The sequence below is a fragment of the Populus nigra genome, chromosome 8 (assembly GCF_951802175.1).
Source record: "Populus nigra chromosome 8, ddPopNigr1.1, whole genome shotgun sequence".
NCBI lineage: Eukaryota > Viridiplantae > Streptophyta > Magnoliopsida > Malpighiales > Salicaceae > Populus > Populus nigra.
Window position 1 is genome coordinate 3,470,851 of NC_084859.1, and position 20,257 is coordinate 3,491,107.

Here is a 20,257-nt window from a genome sequence, read left to right on the forward strand (position 1 = left end):
TTAAAAATAAAAAAAATTATTTTCAAATAATATTTCTAATATGTGCAGTTTTGCGTGATGTTTTTTCTCCTTTTATTTTATTCAATCAATTTAATTTGTATCTCTATTTCTATTATCGTTTGCTTGAATAAAAAATTATTTTAATAAATATAACCGGATAAATTTTTTGTTTTTTAAAATTAAATATCTTGATCTACACTTGTGTCTCTTAATTTTTTTAAGTTTTATTTTTAAATATTGTTATGACTTTTTATTTATTTATTTATTAGAGGATGTGGTTTTTAATTTATTTGACTACATATATTTATAATCAAAAAATATTTAAACTAAATTTTTTAAATTATAAAAACGTTTTAAAAAAATCTATATATATAATTTTTTTTAAAAAAATAAAAGTTTTTAACCCACGGCAATACAGATAACATAATTAGTTAGATCCAAACTTGCTGCTGCTGCAGCAGCAGTAAATTACTTTTCTGTCTTTTCCAATGGAAATAAATAAATAGCAGTAGGGAAGGTTGCACATGACAACTTTCCCAACCACCAGAAGTCTTCCCTTCCAGAGAAAGAACGGTAGATGAAAAATTGAAATGGACTAAACAGCCTCGAAGAAACTTTACAAAGATGATTGATTCAAGTGTAAATTATATTTATACAGAGAGAGAGAGAGTCCTATGTATTAGTCTTAGCTCTGCTTTCTGTTTTGGTTTTGTGTAGATTCAGAATGAGCTGCTTGTATGAAATCAACAGGTGGTGGAGAAGCCACGTAAATCTGTGGACACTGTACTTACTGTTCCTAGGTCAGATGGTGTCTTTTGTGCTTGCAATGGGCAGCATCACTTCTTCTCTAGTAGCCAGTCTAGGTAACCTCTTCACTGCTGCTCTGCTGCTGTTCTTGTTAGCTTTACATATGATTTCAAGATATTGCATGTTGTGCGCATCTGGCTGCAGGTGTTGACGCGCCCCTTACACAATCATCCTTCAATTACTTGGCCTTAGCTTTGATTTATGGCAGCATATTGCTGTACAGGCGCCAAAAACTACAGGTACCTTGCTCTTCTTCCTTTTCTTCTGGGGGGAAGGAGGCTATGATTAACATGTTTGTGTTGGGATATTCTGCAGGTTTCTTGGTACTGGTATCTCCTTCTAGGCTTCGTTGATGTTCAAGGAAATTATCTTGGTAAGTAATGGTGGCTTATTTCTCTAATCTCTCTCTCCTTTCGCCCTGCATAATTAATCATGCTTGCATTTCATTAATGGTGGCTTATTTCTCTAAACTCTGTCTCCTTTCGCTCTGCATAATTAATCATGCTTGCATTTCATTCTGTGGGTGAACATCAACACACCTTCGAGATTAATGTTTAATTTAATACCAATTGCCTTTCAATCATTTTATTATCCTAAAGAAAAAGAATGACATGTGTTGTGGTTGATACCGAAGCTTGAGTGAGTGCTGGTTGCTGGTTAGAGTCATAGGTCTAAACCACATGGCCATTTTTGCTCTCGGAGACAATGTTTGTTTTTAGCAAAATGTTTTTAAAAAAGATTTAAATGTTTTTATTTTATTTTAGATTAATTTTTTTTAATATTTTTAGATTATTCTTGATATTAAATTTTTTTATCTATTATGAATTCAACTCGTCAATAAATCTTACTACTCGTCAATAAATCTTACTACCAAACATGACCTTACTAGCCCTACCTTCTGGCTTCTTCTCTTTAAGGCATCATTGGCAAAATCACATCTCATGATGGGTATTGGATACTAAAAAAAAACCCAGCCATACGCGGCGCGATAACAAAATGGGGATACCTTGTGGTTTTTTTTTCCTTGAATAATTGATATTTTAAAATAAATGTATTGTTAGATTTATATTTTAATTATGTATATTTAACTACACATGACAATATACTACTAGAATTTTTAGATTTATCGATAGAATTTCTTGTGAGTATTTATTTAGACTCGCAATCCATCTGCACGAAACCTATTGACAGACTCACGGATAGAAATAATCCGTTAGAAAAACTCTCGTCGGTAATTTGTAGTTTATCAGTGAGTCCGTTGATAGTAATTTTAAACAGTGGTAGTGATATATACAGTAATTTTTTTCCAACTCTCTATAATATATCAACGGACTAAGTCCATCGGTAATCTCGTTAGTAATAATTTAAAAATATATATATTTTTAAAAAATCTATTAAACAGAAATAGAAAATAATTAAAAAACAAATTAATATAAATTTAAACATTTATAAGTTCAAATGGAATCAATCTAGAATAAAGGTGTTGAAGGAGTAGGGTCTAGATTGTGGGTCGAATAAGGAGCACACATACCACTCATTTATGATCTCATCTTCAGTACCAATTGGCGGAGTTTGGTCATCTCACCATTGAGTCATTCACAATAAGTAGCAAGATGGATCGTTCGAGCTTGAACTCGCTGGTATAAAATCACCTCAAACTCTGGAGTTTGAGTGCTCAGAACCGATTGCGAGCATCCGACGTTGAAACACTATAAGTCGTCCGCAAGTCCTCAACCGTAATGTTAAAGAGACCATACACTTGATTTTTATCAGGTCCAACGAACGATCTTGCCTCCAACCACAAATCCGAATCGAGATTTATGTGGGTTGAAAGATCGTCACTGTATCTCTCCTTCAACCAAGTGTTATATGTATCCTGGAAAAACAAATTCAGCAAATTCAAAAAAATAATAACTTAAGAAAAAAAATGGTTGGAAACAACATACCACAAAGTGTTGAGCTCAGCTATTCACGAGTTGTTGCACCCTTTTTTGGCGATCATCAATTCGCACATGCATTTCCATAAAAAGCTCCATCATGATTGGTTCATGTTCAAGAACCATAACTAGCAAGAGAACATTGTTGTTAGTTAAATATATTTATAAAAAAACAACAAATAAAAAAATAGATGTAATTGTTTTGCATGTGAAGTGAACGGAATGAAGTTGTTGGTGTGTATGGTAACGGAACCTTGAACATGCCGATTCTGCTCTTTGTATCGGAGTGTGATCGTCACACAAAATGATCGGGCATCACATGCTGAATAGATTCTGCCCACACGGCATCCGAGATATACAGCAGTCTGAAATCCTTCCAAACCGTCACCTCCTTCTAGCTTGTAAGTTCTTTTTTCTCTGTACATTTTTTAGTTTTCTTTTTCATCTCATACCAAAAATCATGTAACTTATATGGTACAAATGAATTATCTATTAGTAAATGAATAATAAAATCAAATAAAAGGATTAAAAAAATTTATCTTGATTTCAATCTTACTTAGTTGTAGTGTGATTCTTCAAAACTCTAGACAAATAACTTGAATGGATTGAATTTGTCTATATATAACCTTAGACACATGTTCTTTGATTCCACTGAAAACTTAGGATTCACCCTATTAAAATGTTTACAGGCTTTGCCATTAAAAAGGTGCATCATCACTCCATCCACCGCATCATATGAATGATGTTATGTCATGTGCTTAGTAATTTTTGGTGACATGAATAACTTTTACAATCTAAGTGTGATTGGGAAGTATCTAAGTTTTATATGTGGGACAAGAGTCCTTCCCATGCCAGTTCTGGGTTATAACAAGCATGCCCACACGTTTTGTACCTGATCAACTCTGTATTTTCAAGATAGTACAACATGCAAAAGTTTGGACGCATGTCAATTTTCTAGCATCCTAGGTCGAGGGGTTTCAACATGGATTTAGCAGCATAAAAGTTCACTTTCAGCCTATTCCCTTAAGGTAAAATGCTTTTCGCCCATTCAATAATTCTGCATAATCGGCCTCACTCAACATATGATTTGACTTGAAAGTGAACACCTGTGTAATGGTCAATAATTTACTATAATTTGTGCACTCATCTACTATTGGACACTCATGGTTCGTCTAAGTATTTTAAAAGATCAAAAAACCTTGTCGCATTTGCATTAGGTTCTTTATCTATTATTAGATATTGACCAGCATAACCCTGATTCATTCTCATCGCATCAATAATCATATTGCTATAAGGACTACTATTGTCATATACAACTTCATACACGTTGCTAGAACTAGAAGTTGACCCAACCATCATTTCTACCATGGTATCATGAGGAACATATGGTTTTCCATGTGCAAACCAACACGAGTATCTCTCCATGAACTTTGTTTTAAAGAAGATGTATCGTTACAACATCTGGATCGAGAAATTTTTTATTTTTGCACCTCTTACATAAACATTTAATATCGCCTCCACTAATATTTATCAGATTAGATAGTAAGTAATTAATAAAACCTTGAACTTCAATACAATAATTCATCATACGCAACTCTTCAGGTGAATCTCGATACATACATGAACGCTCGTCCATTACTTATGTCAAACCTATATAGAATATTGATGACAACATGAATTAATTAATTACGTAAACTAAATAAATAAAAGAACATTGGTTTAACTCAAACTTACTCAAACTATTTTAATAGTACAACTAATGCATTATCAATTATCTATATAAATTTTAATTTCTATACATTTACCAAAAATTTCAACTCGACAATAAAATTGACAAAATATAAAATGAACCCGTTAAACTAGCCATTATTTATTTCATCACAAAACATCTAATTCACAAATTCAAATTAAATTTCATCAATTTACAAACAAATACAATTTTATAAAATCTCAAACAAACCCTAACATGTACAAATCATATATTCATATAACAAATTTCAATGAGAAAAAGCTATAAAACAACACCCAAACAAAATACATATACTACAAAAATATGCAATAAAATTTAACATTTTAAAATTCAGTTCAAATAAAAAAAAATGGGTAGTTTTGCTTACGAATCGTCAATAAAATTTGAATCAAAACAGAGATGCTAACAAACTAAGTATTAAGGTGGCTGAATTTGTAGTGGGAGCCTGATTTATGATAAAATTAAGGGGGGTGTTGTTAGTTGAAGAGAAAAATAGAGGAAGAAATAAGAGATGAGAGGGGAGAGGGGAGAAGAGGGTCGTTAGTCAAGTCATAAATTAAATATTACAAACAGATTTAACCGATGAATTTATATTCGTCGGTAATTTTGTCTGTAAAAATAGCATGTCATTGTACTTCTTGGTTTTTTTTTTGTTTTTTGTTTTTCCTATTTAATTCTCTTGATATATACTGAAAGATTATTGCATCGGTGTTTACCGATGGATACTACGAGGGCATAATCAATCGAAAAAATCTACTACAATCTACCAACGGAAATACTTTATCGGTGTGTCCATTTGTATTTGCTAACTTTCTGGTAGTGATAATGGTTATATTCAATATTTATTTGTGCTTAACATTAATTTCTCTCATTGGATATTAACTTTGATATCAATTGTATTGTGGAAAATTATGTATTTCTTTCATATTAATAAAATCTCCAAACCCACACCAAAAACGATGGGGGGAAAAATCCTCTCCTGCCCCCTTCCTGCTTAATATAGAGCATGGACGGATGAGGTATAATTAGCCACTCCAAACTCATCTCACTGCTACTATTAAATTTATTTGAAGATTGAAATTTGCATTCTGAAAATAGAACTAAGTATTTTTTTATTTTTAAATAAAATCATTAGCTTCTTCTTGATTGATTTCTTTGATCATGCAGTTAACAAAGCATACCAGTTCTCATCAATAACTAGCGTGACATTATTGGACTGCTGGACAGTAGCATGGGTTATAGCTCTCACTTGGTTCTTTCTGGGAACTCGCTATACCTTATGGCAGCTGCTTGGTGCTGCCATCTGCGTATTAGGGCTTGGTTTAGTGCTCCTCTCCGATGCCGGGGTGGGTGGAGGAGGTGACATTATTTCCTTGTCTAGCAACTACTTAATTTTCCTTGTTCATTATATTTCTATGCTCATGATCACTGATCTTGTCCTTGCTTTATTTTGATTTCTTCTTGGGATTTATAACTCGCGTGTCTATAAATGGGAAGATTATAGATAATCATGGTCAAAACCCATTAAAAGTAAGATCTATCTACCTTGTTTCTTGAAAAAATAAGAAAGAATGATATATAGATCCTTGTAGATTTCTGAAGATCATGTCACCAGATCCATTTTTTAAAAAGAAATAATTAATTAATGATATATATTCATTTAAACATATTCACTGATCCGAATTAGTTTTTGAATAATATCAATCATTTTATCACACAAATTAACTCATTTTAGAGATACTTTGGGATGAACAAAATGGGCTTCCTTGACGCCTACATGGTGTGCGTGTATAAATAGTATAATTAAACATGTTACTGTGCATGTATTTACTCGCAAACTGGAGATAATTAGCATCTAAATGATCAATAAATACACTCTTTTCCTTGTTATTGCTGGGACACTTCTCTTATACTCAGTTTTTTTTATGTAAAAATACGTACTTATGAACGCAATATCATTTTTGCAAGCACATATTACAGGTGGTTCAAAGCCCGTTTTAGGTGATTTCCTTGTTATTACTGGGACAATTTTCTTCGCCTTGAGCAATGTTGGTGAGGTTAGTAATTAAATGCTGTTTGCAAGCAGATAATATGAATCTTATGAAGAAATTTAATTCTTCAACTAAAAGTTGAAACAATAAAATCTTAATATTTACGCATCTTTATCTTGTAAAATATTGTCATTTACCTAATTCTTCTATGAAATTAATGCCAGGAATTCTGCGTGAAGAAAAAAGGTCGTGTTGAAGTGGTGACAATGATCGGTGTTTATGGATTCCTAGTGAGTGCAGTTGAGTTGTATCCTTTTCAACAATAAATATATGCTGATAAAAATTAAGAAAATATTTGAATATATATGCTAGAGAATAATATAAATAAAACCTCATCTAATAACTTAAACTTTTGGGTTGAATTATTTTTTTGACGTGGTATCAGAGCTTTAATGACCAAGCGATCATGAGTTCGAATCTCATCATCCTTATTTATTTAATAAAAATTAAGCACAAGATAATGTGGGTTTGTATAAATTTCAAGTTCAAAGAGCTTTCACTTGAGGAAGTGTATTAGATAATAATATAAATCATATCTTGAAACCTTATATAATAGCTTAAGTTTTTGGATTGAATTGATTCTTTACCAATATATAAACACTGCTTAATAACCGAGCAGAAAGAGGCCGAGTTTCCACACGTAGAATCAGCTAACCCATTAACATGTTTATAAATTTCAGCTAGGTTACAGGTTCACTTGATTTTTTTTTGTAGAAAAAAATATGAAAAAACATCCAAGTAGTGTCCCTCTTCCTTGATTTTTATTTTGAATTTCAAAGATTTCGAATATAATTATAAGCTGGAGTGTATATATATAACGTACGTTATCTTCAATATTCCATAACTTCATTTTAGATCTATAGTGGAGCTAAAGAGTTTGGAAGCAGTCGCCTGGTCTAAAGATATTGTAAGTAATTTATATCTGTGCTAAGAGCTATAATTAAGAATGATCGATATAGACCTGGACATTTATATTTGTTTTGGTTTCAGGTATTTGCCATTGCTGGCTACACTCTATCCATGTTCTTATTCTATTCTCTCGCTCCCTTCGTTCTAAAGGTAAAATCTCCCTTAATTTGTTGTTTGTAAGTTTGCAAGTCCAAGAAGCTTTAGCTTTTACTCGAGGGAGATTACTAAAACTATAAAGTTATTTTTGAAGAATTAAGTTTTAAATTTCTGGATTAAATTGTTTTTTTAATCTTATTAATATAGATTTTCTAACTGGAAATCATGAATAACGGTAAAAAAAAAAAAATTATATTGAGAGTAGTGTATATCACAACCAGTCGAGAGAATATATTATAAATATAAAGTTATTTTTGAAAATGACTTAATAATTTAAATTTTTAGATTATATTAGTTTTTTAGTCTAATTAATATAAGTTTTCTAATTAGAAATCATCAATAACGGTTAAAAAATAAATTATATGCATGACCTCAAGTTCCATAATTAAATAGGTATTTGCTAAAATAAAATAATTTAAGGAATTAAGTTGGTACTCTGTTTGTTTTTATATTTTAAAGATATTTTTAAAAAAAGATTAAAATTTTTTTAGTTTTTTCTTTGCTTGAAATTACTATTTTTTTTTATGTTTTTAGATTATTTTGATACACTAATGTCAAAAATAATTTAAAAAAAATAAAAAAATATATATTATTTTGATACATTTCCGAGTAAAAAACACTTTAAAAAATAACTACAATTATATTTTTAAATACACCGAATCATTCCGAGATTTGAAGAATTGTTTTACAATTATCTTTAAAACACAAAGATATTATAGAAAACAGAAATCCATTCATGCATCTAGCATCGAGATATTGATAATAATGATAAAGTATTTATTGAAAATTTTTTGTGATGAAAATATAATATATACAGTTAAGTGGAGCCACAATGTTCAACCTGTCTATTCTCACAGCCGACATGTGGGCTGTCGTTTTCCGTGTCTTTTTCTACCACCAACAGGTAATAACTAAAATACAATTAATATATATATATATATATATATATATATATATATATTATTTTCTTTTAATAAATTTATGTATTTAACTAATCATGATGAATTAACTACTTTAATTGCAGGTTGATTGGTTGTACTTTCTTTCTTTTGCAATTGTAGCGATTGGATTAATCATTTACTCCTTAACGTATGTTCTCATCCTCTATTAATTACGCTTATAAGAATATTAATAATTTTAGCCACTTTTTTGTTTATTTTTTTTCTTCATCAATTTTAACTCTACAAGTGTAAATCACACACATAAACGGTTGTTTGTTTAAATAATTTCATGTTTATTTTTTAAAAATAAAATTTCGAGCTCAAATTTTATAAAAAAAATTAATTTTTTTAATAAATTAACTCGGTTTAACTGGATTAAATAAGATATAGTTTGCTTTTATATATATATATATATATATATATTCTTAGTATTCACCTTTGAAAACTAATGAATTTGTTGATTTATTTACTACAGAGAGGAGGGGGAGCGAGGTTCTTCGCCGGCTCCACCAGACGGGGATTCCAATGCAGAATACCAAGTGCTTCATGAAAATGCAGAAGTGGGGCTATGATGAAGACATTAAACGAGAAAAAAAATATGTGGTAAGGGCGAAGATGGTGGTTGGCAGGTTTTCTTGCCTGATATGACTTTTTGTTGTTACATGGATATTTAAGTGTATTATTTAGTGCTTTAAAAATAAAATTTAATCTTTATTGTCGTGCAAACTAATTCATAGATATAAATATAGATGTTAAACTAATTGATATTTATTTTTATTTTATTAAACTGTATCCTTACTCCCTTTTTTATTTTATTTTTTTTTATTAATATGGGTGTCCAAATCAGCTTGCGCGCACCTCAACTAATCTTACAGACCCTGAAGTTAACGATGATATAAACTTCCAGTGACCCTGAGAGGATTCGAACTCGTTATCATTGAGGAGCAAACTCAAAACCTGATCCTTAAGCTGCTTCTCATGTTTTTTTTTATTAATGTAGGTATTCGGGTCAACTTGCGTGCACTTCGACTAATTTTACGAGTTTTGAAGTTAATAACCATCAACTAATTTTAGAAGTTTTGAAGTTAATAAACATGTAAGTTTTTAACAACTTTAAAATTTATAATATTTAAAGTAGTAATTTTTAAAAATAAATTTATATCTGACTGTTAAATTATAATTTCTTATCTTTATTATAGTTGTTGGGACGTTAGCCTAACATGACAGAATAATAAATGCCTCGATAAGATGTTAGCCAACCCAACAACTTGGATCCTCCTTGGTTGTCGTTTTATATATATATATATATATAAAGGAACGAAGTAATGTGTTAAGATTTCGGATGATTTGAATTTACTCTATTTTTTTTTTCTTACGATTAAATTGATGTGATTAAATTTGATTTATTTAATTATTAAAAAAACCCAATTATTTAAAGTATGATTTAAATCTTGAACCTCTCTTATTAACTAAAAAGATTTTATCAATTCACCAAGATCAATATAACTAATTTAATTTAGTTTTAACATTATATATATAGTTTTAAATAATAGAAAATTGAATTTATTAAGGTAATTAATCAATTGGGTCAATTCATTAACCTAATAAGTTGAACCATAACCTTAAGGCTGAGTAAGATAAAAAAAAAAAAAAACTATTGTTTTTCGATGTATTAAGGAAAATATTTTATTATAAAGTAAATTATCTTTCTTTCATGGTTTTTAAATAATGATAATAAAATGAGAGGAATTGTAATATTTATAATGAAGATAATGGTGATGATGAGAATGATAATGTTTTATAATAATATTATTAAAATAATAATATAATAATAATAAAATTAGGAGTCGCTTTAGACATCAGTGTCTATGGGAACAACCTTTTTCTGCTCTTGGAAATGGGATTGTCCAAAATTTCTTAGCATTCCTAAAGCTAAATTGTTTTTTTTTTTTTCCATGACATTCATAAAGAAAGCTCAATTTAATTCCTCTCCGTTCCCAGTAATTTACGAGACTCCACTATAATTATAAAACTTAACAGATTAACTTATTTATCTAAAAGCATCATTTCATTTGAAAAAAAATAATCATCATTTTAGTAATTAAAAGAAAAATAGATTGACACTGCAATATTTAACAGTTTTATCGACAGAATTTTTCTGTCTGCATAAGACACGTATTCCGATAGTAATTAATTTACCAACGAAATACCGACGGAAATGCTCCGTCGGTGAATCTTTCATCGGTAATTTTTTGTTCGTCTGTAAATCCGTTGGTAATAAAAAAAAATTATTGCCGACGGATTTACCGGCAGAACAGACCCGTAAAAAAAAATTATTGGTTTCATTCTGTCAGTATATCCCTCAAAAAATATCATCAGTAATTCCGTCGGTAATTATTTAAAAACATTTTTAAAAAATCTGTTTTATAAAATAATTAAATTAATATAAATTAACACTCTATAATATACTTAAAATGCTAGGAAAAAAGAATAAGAAAATCAACTCAAACAATTTTGCAACAAAAAAATAAAACAAAAAAATAAATTCATATAAAAAAATTCATATAAAAAAAATGAAGTTGTAATTGCTAAAAATTTAAAAATCCTATAAATAAATCAACTAAAAATTTATCTCATATGAAAAAAAATCTCACAAAAACATTTATACAATTATTAAGAACAAAAACAATTAAAAATAAAAATAAAAAACAAATATAGTGAAAAAATCATGAAAAAAGCAGAAAAAATAAAAATCTTACCTTAATGTAGTTGCAAGTGAAGCTAAGAAGAGAAAAAAAAATTTCGTGAAACATATTAATTAAAAAAAACACTAAAAGGATAAAAGAAAAAAGAAGAAGAAGACATACCCAAGCATGGAGGAGAAGAGAAGGAGATGAGGAGAGGAGAGAAGAGAAAGAAATAGATATTGATGTTTTTTACATATAGTGAAAAAGAAGAAGAAGAAGAAGATAGGAATTTATTCCGTTGGTAAAAATGACACGTCATCATTTTTTTTGCTTTGTTTTAAAAAAAATTTCCAACTGTAATTCCCTCGGTATATACCAAGAGAATATTTCTGTCAGTAAAATCCCTCAGAAATTTACTGATAAAAATATTTTCTCGGTATTTCCATTTGTATTTATCAATTTTCTGGTAGTGTAAATTTGAGTTAGGTCAAACCTCGAACAAGCCCTATAACTATGGTCTTCACTTGATGGAAGAGGGAGTACTGCAATTCCGAGCACTTGTGAATACTTTTCTAATAACTCCTTCTTTTTATTTTTACATCAAAAACCATATTAATCAAATAGTTTAAATTGTAAAGGGGACTCTAAATCATGATTTATATTATTTTATAATATATTTTTTTTAAATAAAAATTATATTTATTCAAGTTTATAATACCTTATATTTAAGTTTTATCAAATAAAACAGGAGAGACGGGAATAGTTTGGATGGATTAGGATGTTAATTCTTAATTGGTAGACGAAAGAAAAATGATTTGGTAAGCATAATTAACCACCAACGATCATTGACTGACCAATAAGATTTTTATAAATTATTAAACATATTTAGGCTGTTAATGTTTTTATCATAAGAAATCCAATCATAGACTAACGAATAAAACTTTTATAAATTAAGTATGTTGACTTTTGAGCTCCTCGTGACGACGCACCAGCATGGCGTGTCCATCCAGCCATCCCCTCCCTGTGGATAGAAACCTCAAAGTTCTATGGCCCGTGGTCTTGGGCCACACACACCATCTCCACCGCTCATTTTATCCTTTGATTTCACATCACTACTCATTCTTTTATTTTTACCCTTTTCTCCTATTTGTCTCCTTCTACTATGTAAAAAAGATGGATTGAACTTCTCTAGTGTTTGAGAGGGTGTAACCTATTGAGAGCATAGTTTTGAAATTCGATCCAGTTTAGCTGGTCGATCTGGAACCTGGTTGATTCGGGGCTAGAATCGGGCTGGGTTGATAAAAAAATATAAAAAATCATGATCCAGTGTGACTCGGCCGACCCAACGGGTTGACCCAGCGACCCAATTGACCCAGTAAAATCCGGTTGCAACCCGTTGATTTTTGTTTTTTTACTAAAACGATACTGTTTTGAATTTTTTAAAAAATAAGGATTGACCCGGTCAAAGCCCGGAACCGAGCCTTGGACCGGGCCGGGTTTAAAAACTATGATTGAGAGTGTGAGTAGTTATTTTTTAGATAATTTTTTGTTTAGAAATATATTAAAATAATATCTTTATTTTATTTTTAAAAAAATATTTTTAAATCAGTATATTAAAATAATTTAAAAATATAAAAAAAAAACTTAAATTTAGTGAAACGTGACTACAAACCGTCTTATTACAAGAAAAGTCTATGATATTGCATTGAAGATTCAAAAATATATAAAGAAGATATCTTGTTTTCACCAACTCATAAAATGTTTCAAGAATAATAATAATTCCTAGCATTGAATAAGTAAAATGCAAAATACGTGGGGATTGACTCAAGGAAGATCCATGATAACAGCAACACCAAACATGGTGGGTGGATAAACGACTAAGAGAGTGTTTGGCAGTGTGGTAACGGTTGTTTTTTAAATAATTTTTCATGTTAAAATGTATGCTAATGATTTTTTTTATTTTTTAAAAATTATTTTTCACATCAGCACATTAAAACGATCCAAAACATACAAACTATTTTAAGAGAGTGTTTGGCAGTGTAGTAGCGGTTGCTTTTCGAATAATTTTTCGTGCCGAAATGCATGCCAATGATTTTTTGTTAAAAAAATTATTTTTGATATCAGTACATCAAAACGATCCAAAACATATAAATCATATTAAATTTTAATTAAAAAAATTAAATTTTTTAAAAACACGATTTGCACTGCGTTCTTAATCGCATTCTAAAAATCAACTTTCATTATAACAATAGCAAGTCCCTTAAGTCTTGCGTTGTCGTTTTGTATCAAAAAAGAACATAGTGAGCACCACCAAGCTCATTCACCGTATGTTTAGAGTGTGAGCAATTATTTTTTAAATAATTTTTTATTTAGAAATATATTAAAATAATATTTTTGTTTTATTTTTAAAAAAATATTTTTAAATCTTTAAAACATACAAAAACAAACTAATTTTAAAGAAAAAATATCAAAATTTAGTGATACGTGGTTACAAACCGTCTCATTACGAGAAAAGTCCATGATATTGCATTGAAGATTCAAAAATATATAAAGAAGATATCTTGTTTTCACCAACTCATAAACTATTTCAAGAATAATAATAATTCCTAGCATTGAATAAGTAAAATGCAAAATACGTGGAGATTGACTCAAGGAAGATCCATGATAACAGCAACACCAAACATGGCGGGTGGATAAACGATTAAGAGAGTGTTTGGCAGTGTGGTAATGGTTACTTTTCAAATAATTTTTCGTGCTAAAATATATGCTAATGATTTTTTTTTATTTTTTAAAAATTATTTTTCACATCAGCACATCAAAACGATCCAAAACATACAAACTATTTGAAGAGAGTGTTTGGCAGTGTAGTAGCGGTTGCTTTTCAAATAATTTTTCGTGCCAAAATGCATGCCAATGATTTTTTTTATTTTTAAAAAATTATTTTTGATATCAGTACATCAAAATAATCCAAAACATATAAATCATATTAAATTTTAATTAAAAAAATTAAAATTTTTAAAAACATGATTTAACCGCGTTCCCAATCACATTCTAAAAATCATTATAACAACAGCAAGTCCCTTGAGTCTTCCGTTATTGTTTTGTATCAAAAAAGAACATAGTGAGCACCACCAAGCTCATTCACCATGTGTTAAGATTTCAGATGTTTTGAATTTATTTACTCTTTATTTTTACTATGAAATCAAACCTAACAAGTTTACTTCAAAATCTAATATCTTACAATCCAACTTGGGTAGGATTTATAATTAAATTGGCGATGATATATAGTTTTGGGATAAAAAACTATTTTTTTTAGGATTAACAATACTAATAATACACTAGGCATAAGTGTTGATTTTGTGTTCGGATCAATAATTAGCTTCGTACAAAGGGGTATGCTTGTTTTTGTGGGAAAAATAATTTATTTTTCATCATTTAGATGTATCAAGAAAAATATTTTATTATAAAGTAAATTATCTCTCTTTCATGGTTTTTAAATAATGATAATAAAATAAAAAGAATAGCAATATTTATAATAAAAATAATGATGATAATGAAGGTGATATATATTTATGATGGTAGACTTATAATAATAATATTAATATTAATGGTAATAATAATGGCAAGACATCGGTGCTTATAGGAAGAACCTTGTCTGCTCTTGCTAGATGGAAATGTCCGAAATTTCTTAGCATTCCTAAAGCTCAATTATTTTTTATTTTTCTTTTTTCTTTTTTCCATGACATTTCCTAAAGAAAGCAAGACCACTCTACTAAATTTAATTCCTCTCTGTCCCCAGTAATTAATGAGACTCCACCGGAATTATAAAACTTTACTTATTTATCAAGAACTTAGAGTTTATTTGAAAATTCAGGTTAAGCTATGTTTCTAAAAAAATTAATTTTTTTTATTAAAAGTTAATTTTTTATATATTTTGAATCGTTTCAATACGCTGATCTCAAAAATAATTATATATTTTTTTAAATTATTTTTTATGTATTCAGATGATTTTGATGTACTAATATTAAAAATATTTTTTTAAAATAAAAAAAAAACTTTAAAAAGCCACCATTATTACATTCTCAACCTCCTCTAAGAGGTTATATCAGTCCCTTTCGTGGTGATTATTAATTAATAATTCTCACTATTTTTCTAAGGATTAACCACTTATAATTTAATCATTTCGTCTACTCTATGTTATTTATTTTTATTTTAAGAATATAAATTAAAAATATAAAAATTAGCAAGAAAAGAAAGCATTTTGAAATATTTAAATACAATGAAAACAGATAAAGTATTGTTCAATTATTTCTTAAATCTGTTTTGATAAAAAAAAAAAAAAAGAGGATTAAATTATAATTAAGCATGTTGAAACGAGCATGGATGGATAAACGACAAGCGACACTTCCTTGTCCTGTAAATGAGTCGTTGCAGACAGCGGTGTCTATAGGGACAGCCTTATATTCTCTTTGTAGATGGAAATGTCCAAGATTTTTCTACTGTTTATTTTTATGTTTTGAAAAAATTTAATTTTTTTATTTTAAAATAATACTTTTTAGTGTTTTCAAATTATTTTAATGTACTGATATTAAAAATAATTTTTAAAAAATAAACAAATATTATTTTAATACATCTCCAAGTAAAAAACACTTTGAAAAAACCACAACCGCACGCCCTTCCTAAAGCTCAATTGTTTTTTTTTTCCATGACATTTCATAAAGCAAGCAAGACCACTCTAGTAAGATAAAAATATATGGAATTTGAGTTTGGTCAAACATCGAACAGTCTTCACTCGATGAAAGAAAGTGTAGAGCAATTCCAAGCACTCATGAATGCTCATCTAAACACTTTTTTTTTTATTTTTGCTCCATATTATTAAAGAATCATTTCAATTAAATAATTTAAATTATTATGTAAAATCTCAAAACATGATTTAAATTATTTTTTAATACATCATTTTTCTCAAATGAGTATTAATTTTTTATCGAATAGAATATGATATGAGAGATGGGATTAGTTTGGATGGATTAGTATGCTAATTGCTTATTGGTATATCAAAAATTATTTGGTGAGCATAATTTACCATAAACATTATTAAACATATTTAGAATGTGAATCCTTTGATCTTATAAAATCCAATCATAGACTAACCAATAAAAGTTGACTTTTGAGCTCCTCGTGACGATGCACAAGCATGGCGTGTATATCCAACCATCTACTCCCTAAGGATCGGAAACAAAAGAAGTCACGATATCTCTCCGGTGCCTCGTGGTCTTGGGCCACACACACCATTTCCACCACTCATTTTATCCTTTGATCTTCACATCAATTCTTTTATTTTTACCCTTTTCTCCTATTGGCCTACTTCTACTATATAAAAAGATGGATTGAAGCATCGAGGCTTCTGGACCAGCGGTTTTGGCAGAGTTTTCCTGTCTCTATCTTCTAGGTTTAAGTTTTAGTGCGTGTATTTGTCACCCCTGCGATGTTTTATTTATCTATTGTGCTTGCAGGGTATTTAATGAGTCCGGGAATTAGTTATGGTACACGTAAAGTGGCTCGAATACCCTAATTATCAAAAAGAAAAAAAAATGGATTGAATATCTTATCATTTTTTTAAAAAAAAATCATCAACTCGTGTAGTGTTCGATGATTGTTTTTCCAGATAATTTTATTCAAAAATATATTTAAAAAATTATTTTTACATCAACACCGTAAAACAATTTAAAAACATAAAAAAACAAACTAATTTAAAACAAAAAAATTGAAATGAAGTGAAATTATGCTCCAAACAACCTCTTTTATAAGTTAGGAAGAGTCTATGATAGTGCATAGATTATATGTCCATTGAAGATTTTAAAATATATGAAGAAGATATATAGTTTTCAGTAATTCTTAGCGTTGAAAAAGGAAAATACAAAATACGTGGAGATTGACTGAAGCAAGATCCATGATAACAGCAACACCAAACATGGTGGATGGATAACGATAAACGACTAAGTTTACAATCCCGAGGCAACTGGCCTTGTCTTCATCAACTACTCTCTCTTTTAAGGAATTAAATTGATAAAATAGTATTTTTTTATAAATAGTGTAAATAAAGATGCTATTTTGAGGAGATAAATAGATAAAATAGCATTTTAAATAGATTTTTATATGGCTGTATTTAATTTATTTATTTAATTTTGTTGACCACTCTACGTTGTTAATTTTGGGGGGTTTTTTTAAGATATATAAGAATGGCATTCGGATGAAAGAAAGAAAAAGCATTTTATGATCTTGTTTAGCGCTGTCTTTGGAGCATGTAAAAGAAATAAAAAGTCAAAATAATATTTTAAAATTTTTGGCTTTCCATTTAGGAGGTGCTCCTAGGCAGTGTGTTTTCTTGTGTTTGTTCCCTGTCTGTCTCTCGATCAAGAAATGGCAAAAACAAAGGAGGCTGCCTTCATTGGCTCTATTGATCAAGGCACAAGCAGCACCAGATTCATCGTCTACGACCGTAACTCTCGCTGTGTTGGATCTCACCAGGTTGAGATCACCCAGCTCTATCCTCAAGCCGGGTACTCTAAATTATTTCCCTTTCTTTTCTTTTTCTTTTTCTTTTTCTTCATGATGATGATGATGATGATGATGATGATGGTGGTGGTGGTGTTGGTGGTTGTAGATGGGTGGAGCATGACCCAATGGAAATACTGGAGAGTGTGAAGGTGTGCATGGCAAAGGCAGTGGGTAATGCTTCGGCGGAGGGGCATAACGTGGACGCTGCTTTGAAGGCTATTGGTTTGACCAATCAGAGAGAAACTACTCTTGTGTGGAGCAAATCCACTGGTCGTCCCCTCTATAATGCCATTGTTTGGATGGATGTTCGCACCACTTCTGTTTGCAGGTTTCCTTTACTTCGCTTATCTTCCATTTTCACTCCAAAATTATTTCTTTTTTTTTTCCCCTATGACTGAGGATTTTCTTTATCAGAATTTCTTTATTGTTGCTTTGGTTTTGATATTACCCCCATTTGATTGATTGATATTGCTGGAAATTTGTGATACTAGAAGGTTTGACTTTTTTTTCTCTCTCTTTTTTTTTTTTCATCAAATCGTTGATCATTAGCTGTGTTTCCAAGATTTATTGTAAGGACCTAATGCATCCCTTTTGATTGATTTCTATTGCTGGAAATTTATGATACCAAAAGATTTTAGACTTTTTTTTTTAATATTTGATCATTTGCGGTGTTTCCAAGAATTACTGTAAGCATATTTTGAAGGGTTTTCTTTTAACAGGAGGCTGGAGAAAGAAATGCCTGGAGGAAGGACTCATTTCGTTGAGACATGCGGATTGCCAATTAGCACTTATTTCAGTGCCATGAAGCTAATCTGGTTGATGGAAAATGTGGATGCGGTTAAAGAGGGTATCAAGAAGAAAGATGCTTTGTTCGGAACGGTAGATTCTTGGTTGATCTGGAATTTAACTGGCGGAGTAAAGGGTGGCTTGCACGTGACTGATGTCTCTAATGCATCTCGAACTATGCTCATGAATCTGAAGACTCTTGATTGGGATAAACCTACATTAGAAACCCTGAAAATCCCAGCTGGAATTCTTCCAAAAATTATCAGTAATTCTGAGATTATTGGAAAGATCACAGAGGGATGGCCGCTTGTTGGTTTTCCAATTGCTGGATGTCTTGGTGACCAACACGCTGCGATGGTTGGGCAAGCTTGTAAAAAGGGTGAGGCTAAGAGCACTTATGGAACTGGTGCTTTCATACTTCGCAACACGGGTGCGGAGGTGGTACAGTCAACGCATGGGCTTCTAACCACCCTGGCATTTAAGCTTGGCTCAAAAGCGCCAGCAAACTATGCACTTGAAGGCTCAATTGCTATTGCTGGGGCTGCAGTTCAATGGCTCAGAGATAGTCTTGGAGTAATTAAAAGCGCAAGTGAAATCGAGGAACTGGCATCTCAGGTTGACACAACTGGTGGGGTTTATTTTGTTCCTGCCTTCAATGGATTGTTTGCTCCATGGTGGCGTGATGATGCTCGTGGGGTTTGTATTGGGATCACAAGGTTTACAACCAAGGCTCACATTGCTCGAGCTGTGCTTGAGAGCATGTGTTTTCAAGTGAAGGATGTGTTAGATTCAATGCATAAAGATGCCGCAGGTTCTGAGGAGGGAGAATTCTTGCTTAGAGTGGATGGTGGTGCTACTGTCAACAGCCTCTTGATGCAGATTCAGGTTTGAGCTTTAAAGCGTTCTTCTTATTACTGTATCAATCATATTTGCTCTTATTTACTGTTATGTAACAATTTTGGTTGCCCCTCGCAGGCTGACTTGCTAGGAAGCCCTGTGGTGAGACCAGCTGATATTGAGACAACAGCCCTCGGAGCAGCCTATGCTGCTGGTTTAGCTGTCGGGGTTTGGACAGAAGAAGAGATTTTCGCTTCTGGAGAAAAGTCCAAGTCTGACACCACTTTCCGTCCCAAACTAAATGAGGAGCTGAGGAAGAAGAAGGTGGATTCGTGGTTCAAAGCTGTTGAAAGGACTTTTGACTTGGCTGATCTTTCCATTTGACGCCTTTTATTAATTACGCTTCCATCCTATCTTTTCATTCGCTTTCGATCCTTATCTTGTCAAAAGCTTAATAATTTTAACCGACAGTTTAATCCTATCTGTAATTTCTATTATATGATCAATTTCTGTACGCTAAAATCAGCTGGCCATCCTGGAAATTATGGGGTTCAGCTGGTTGCCTGCAACTCTGTAACCTGTGCAAATCTGTATCCCCAAGGTTCATCATCCCTTGGGGTGTGTTTGGTAGTTCGGTAATGCATGGACAGCGTTTATCAGAGTACATTTTTAGTGTTTTTTTTATGGTTTCGAAATCAGTATGTCAAATTTGATGTTTTTTTCAACTCATACGCAAAAACACCTGTTCTTGCTCTACGTTCATATTGTTTTCTTGTGACTGGTGAAATCATATGTTTTGGATCTTTAAGAACTTGCACCGAGGCTGCCTGATAGTATG

At 30.8% G+C, this 20,257-nt stretch overlaps 2 protein-coding genes across 3 annotated transcripts; both read left to right on the forward strand.

The window, feature by feature from the left end:
• The first annotated feature begins 522 nt into the window (after window positions 1-522).
• Window positions 523-9,277, forward strand: LOC133700727 (uncharacterized). 2 transcript variants are annotated; one of them, XM_062124367.1, is made up of 11 exons: window positions 523-863; window positions 952-1,046; window positions 1,123-1,180; window positions 5,662-5,853; window positions 6,475-6,551; window positions 6,710-6,792; window positions 7,401-7,452; window positions 7,536-7,604; window positions 8,428-8,514; window positions 8,635-8,699; window positions 9,027-9,277. In XM_062124367.1, exons 1-11 carry the CDS (start codon window positions 725-727, stop codon window positions 9,121-9,123), a joined length of 1,014 nt encoding a protein of 337 aa, XP_061980351.1. In that variant the 5' UTR covers window positions 523-724; the 3' UTR covers window positions 9,124-9,277. The 2 variants fall into 2 exon arrangements, with proteins under 2 accessions (XP_061980351.1, XP_061980352.1); XM_062124368.1 differs by lacking the exon at window positions 523-863 and adding an exon at window positions 2,959-3,145 and having other exon boundaries at window positions 973-1,046.
• Window positions 9,278-17,473: 8,196 nt separating this feature from the next.
• Window positions 17,474-20,083, forward strand: LOC133701709 (glycerol kinase). The gene is made up of 4 exons (XM_062125742.1): window positions 17,474-17,798; window positions 17,903-18,124; window positions 18,516-19,467; window positions 19,558-20,083. Exons 1-4 carry the CDS (start codon window positions 17,659-17,661, stop codon window positions 19,801-19,803), a joined length of 1,560 nt encoding a protein of 519 aa, XP_061981726.1. The 5' UTR covers window positions 17,474-17,658; the 3' UTR covers window positions 19,804-20,083.
• Window positions 20,084-20,257: the final 174 nt, after the last annotated feature.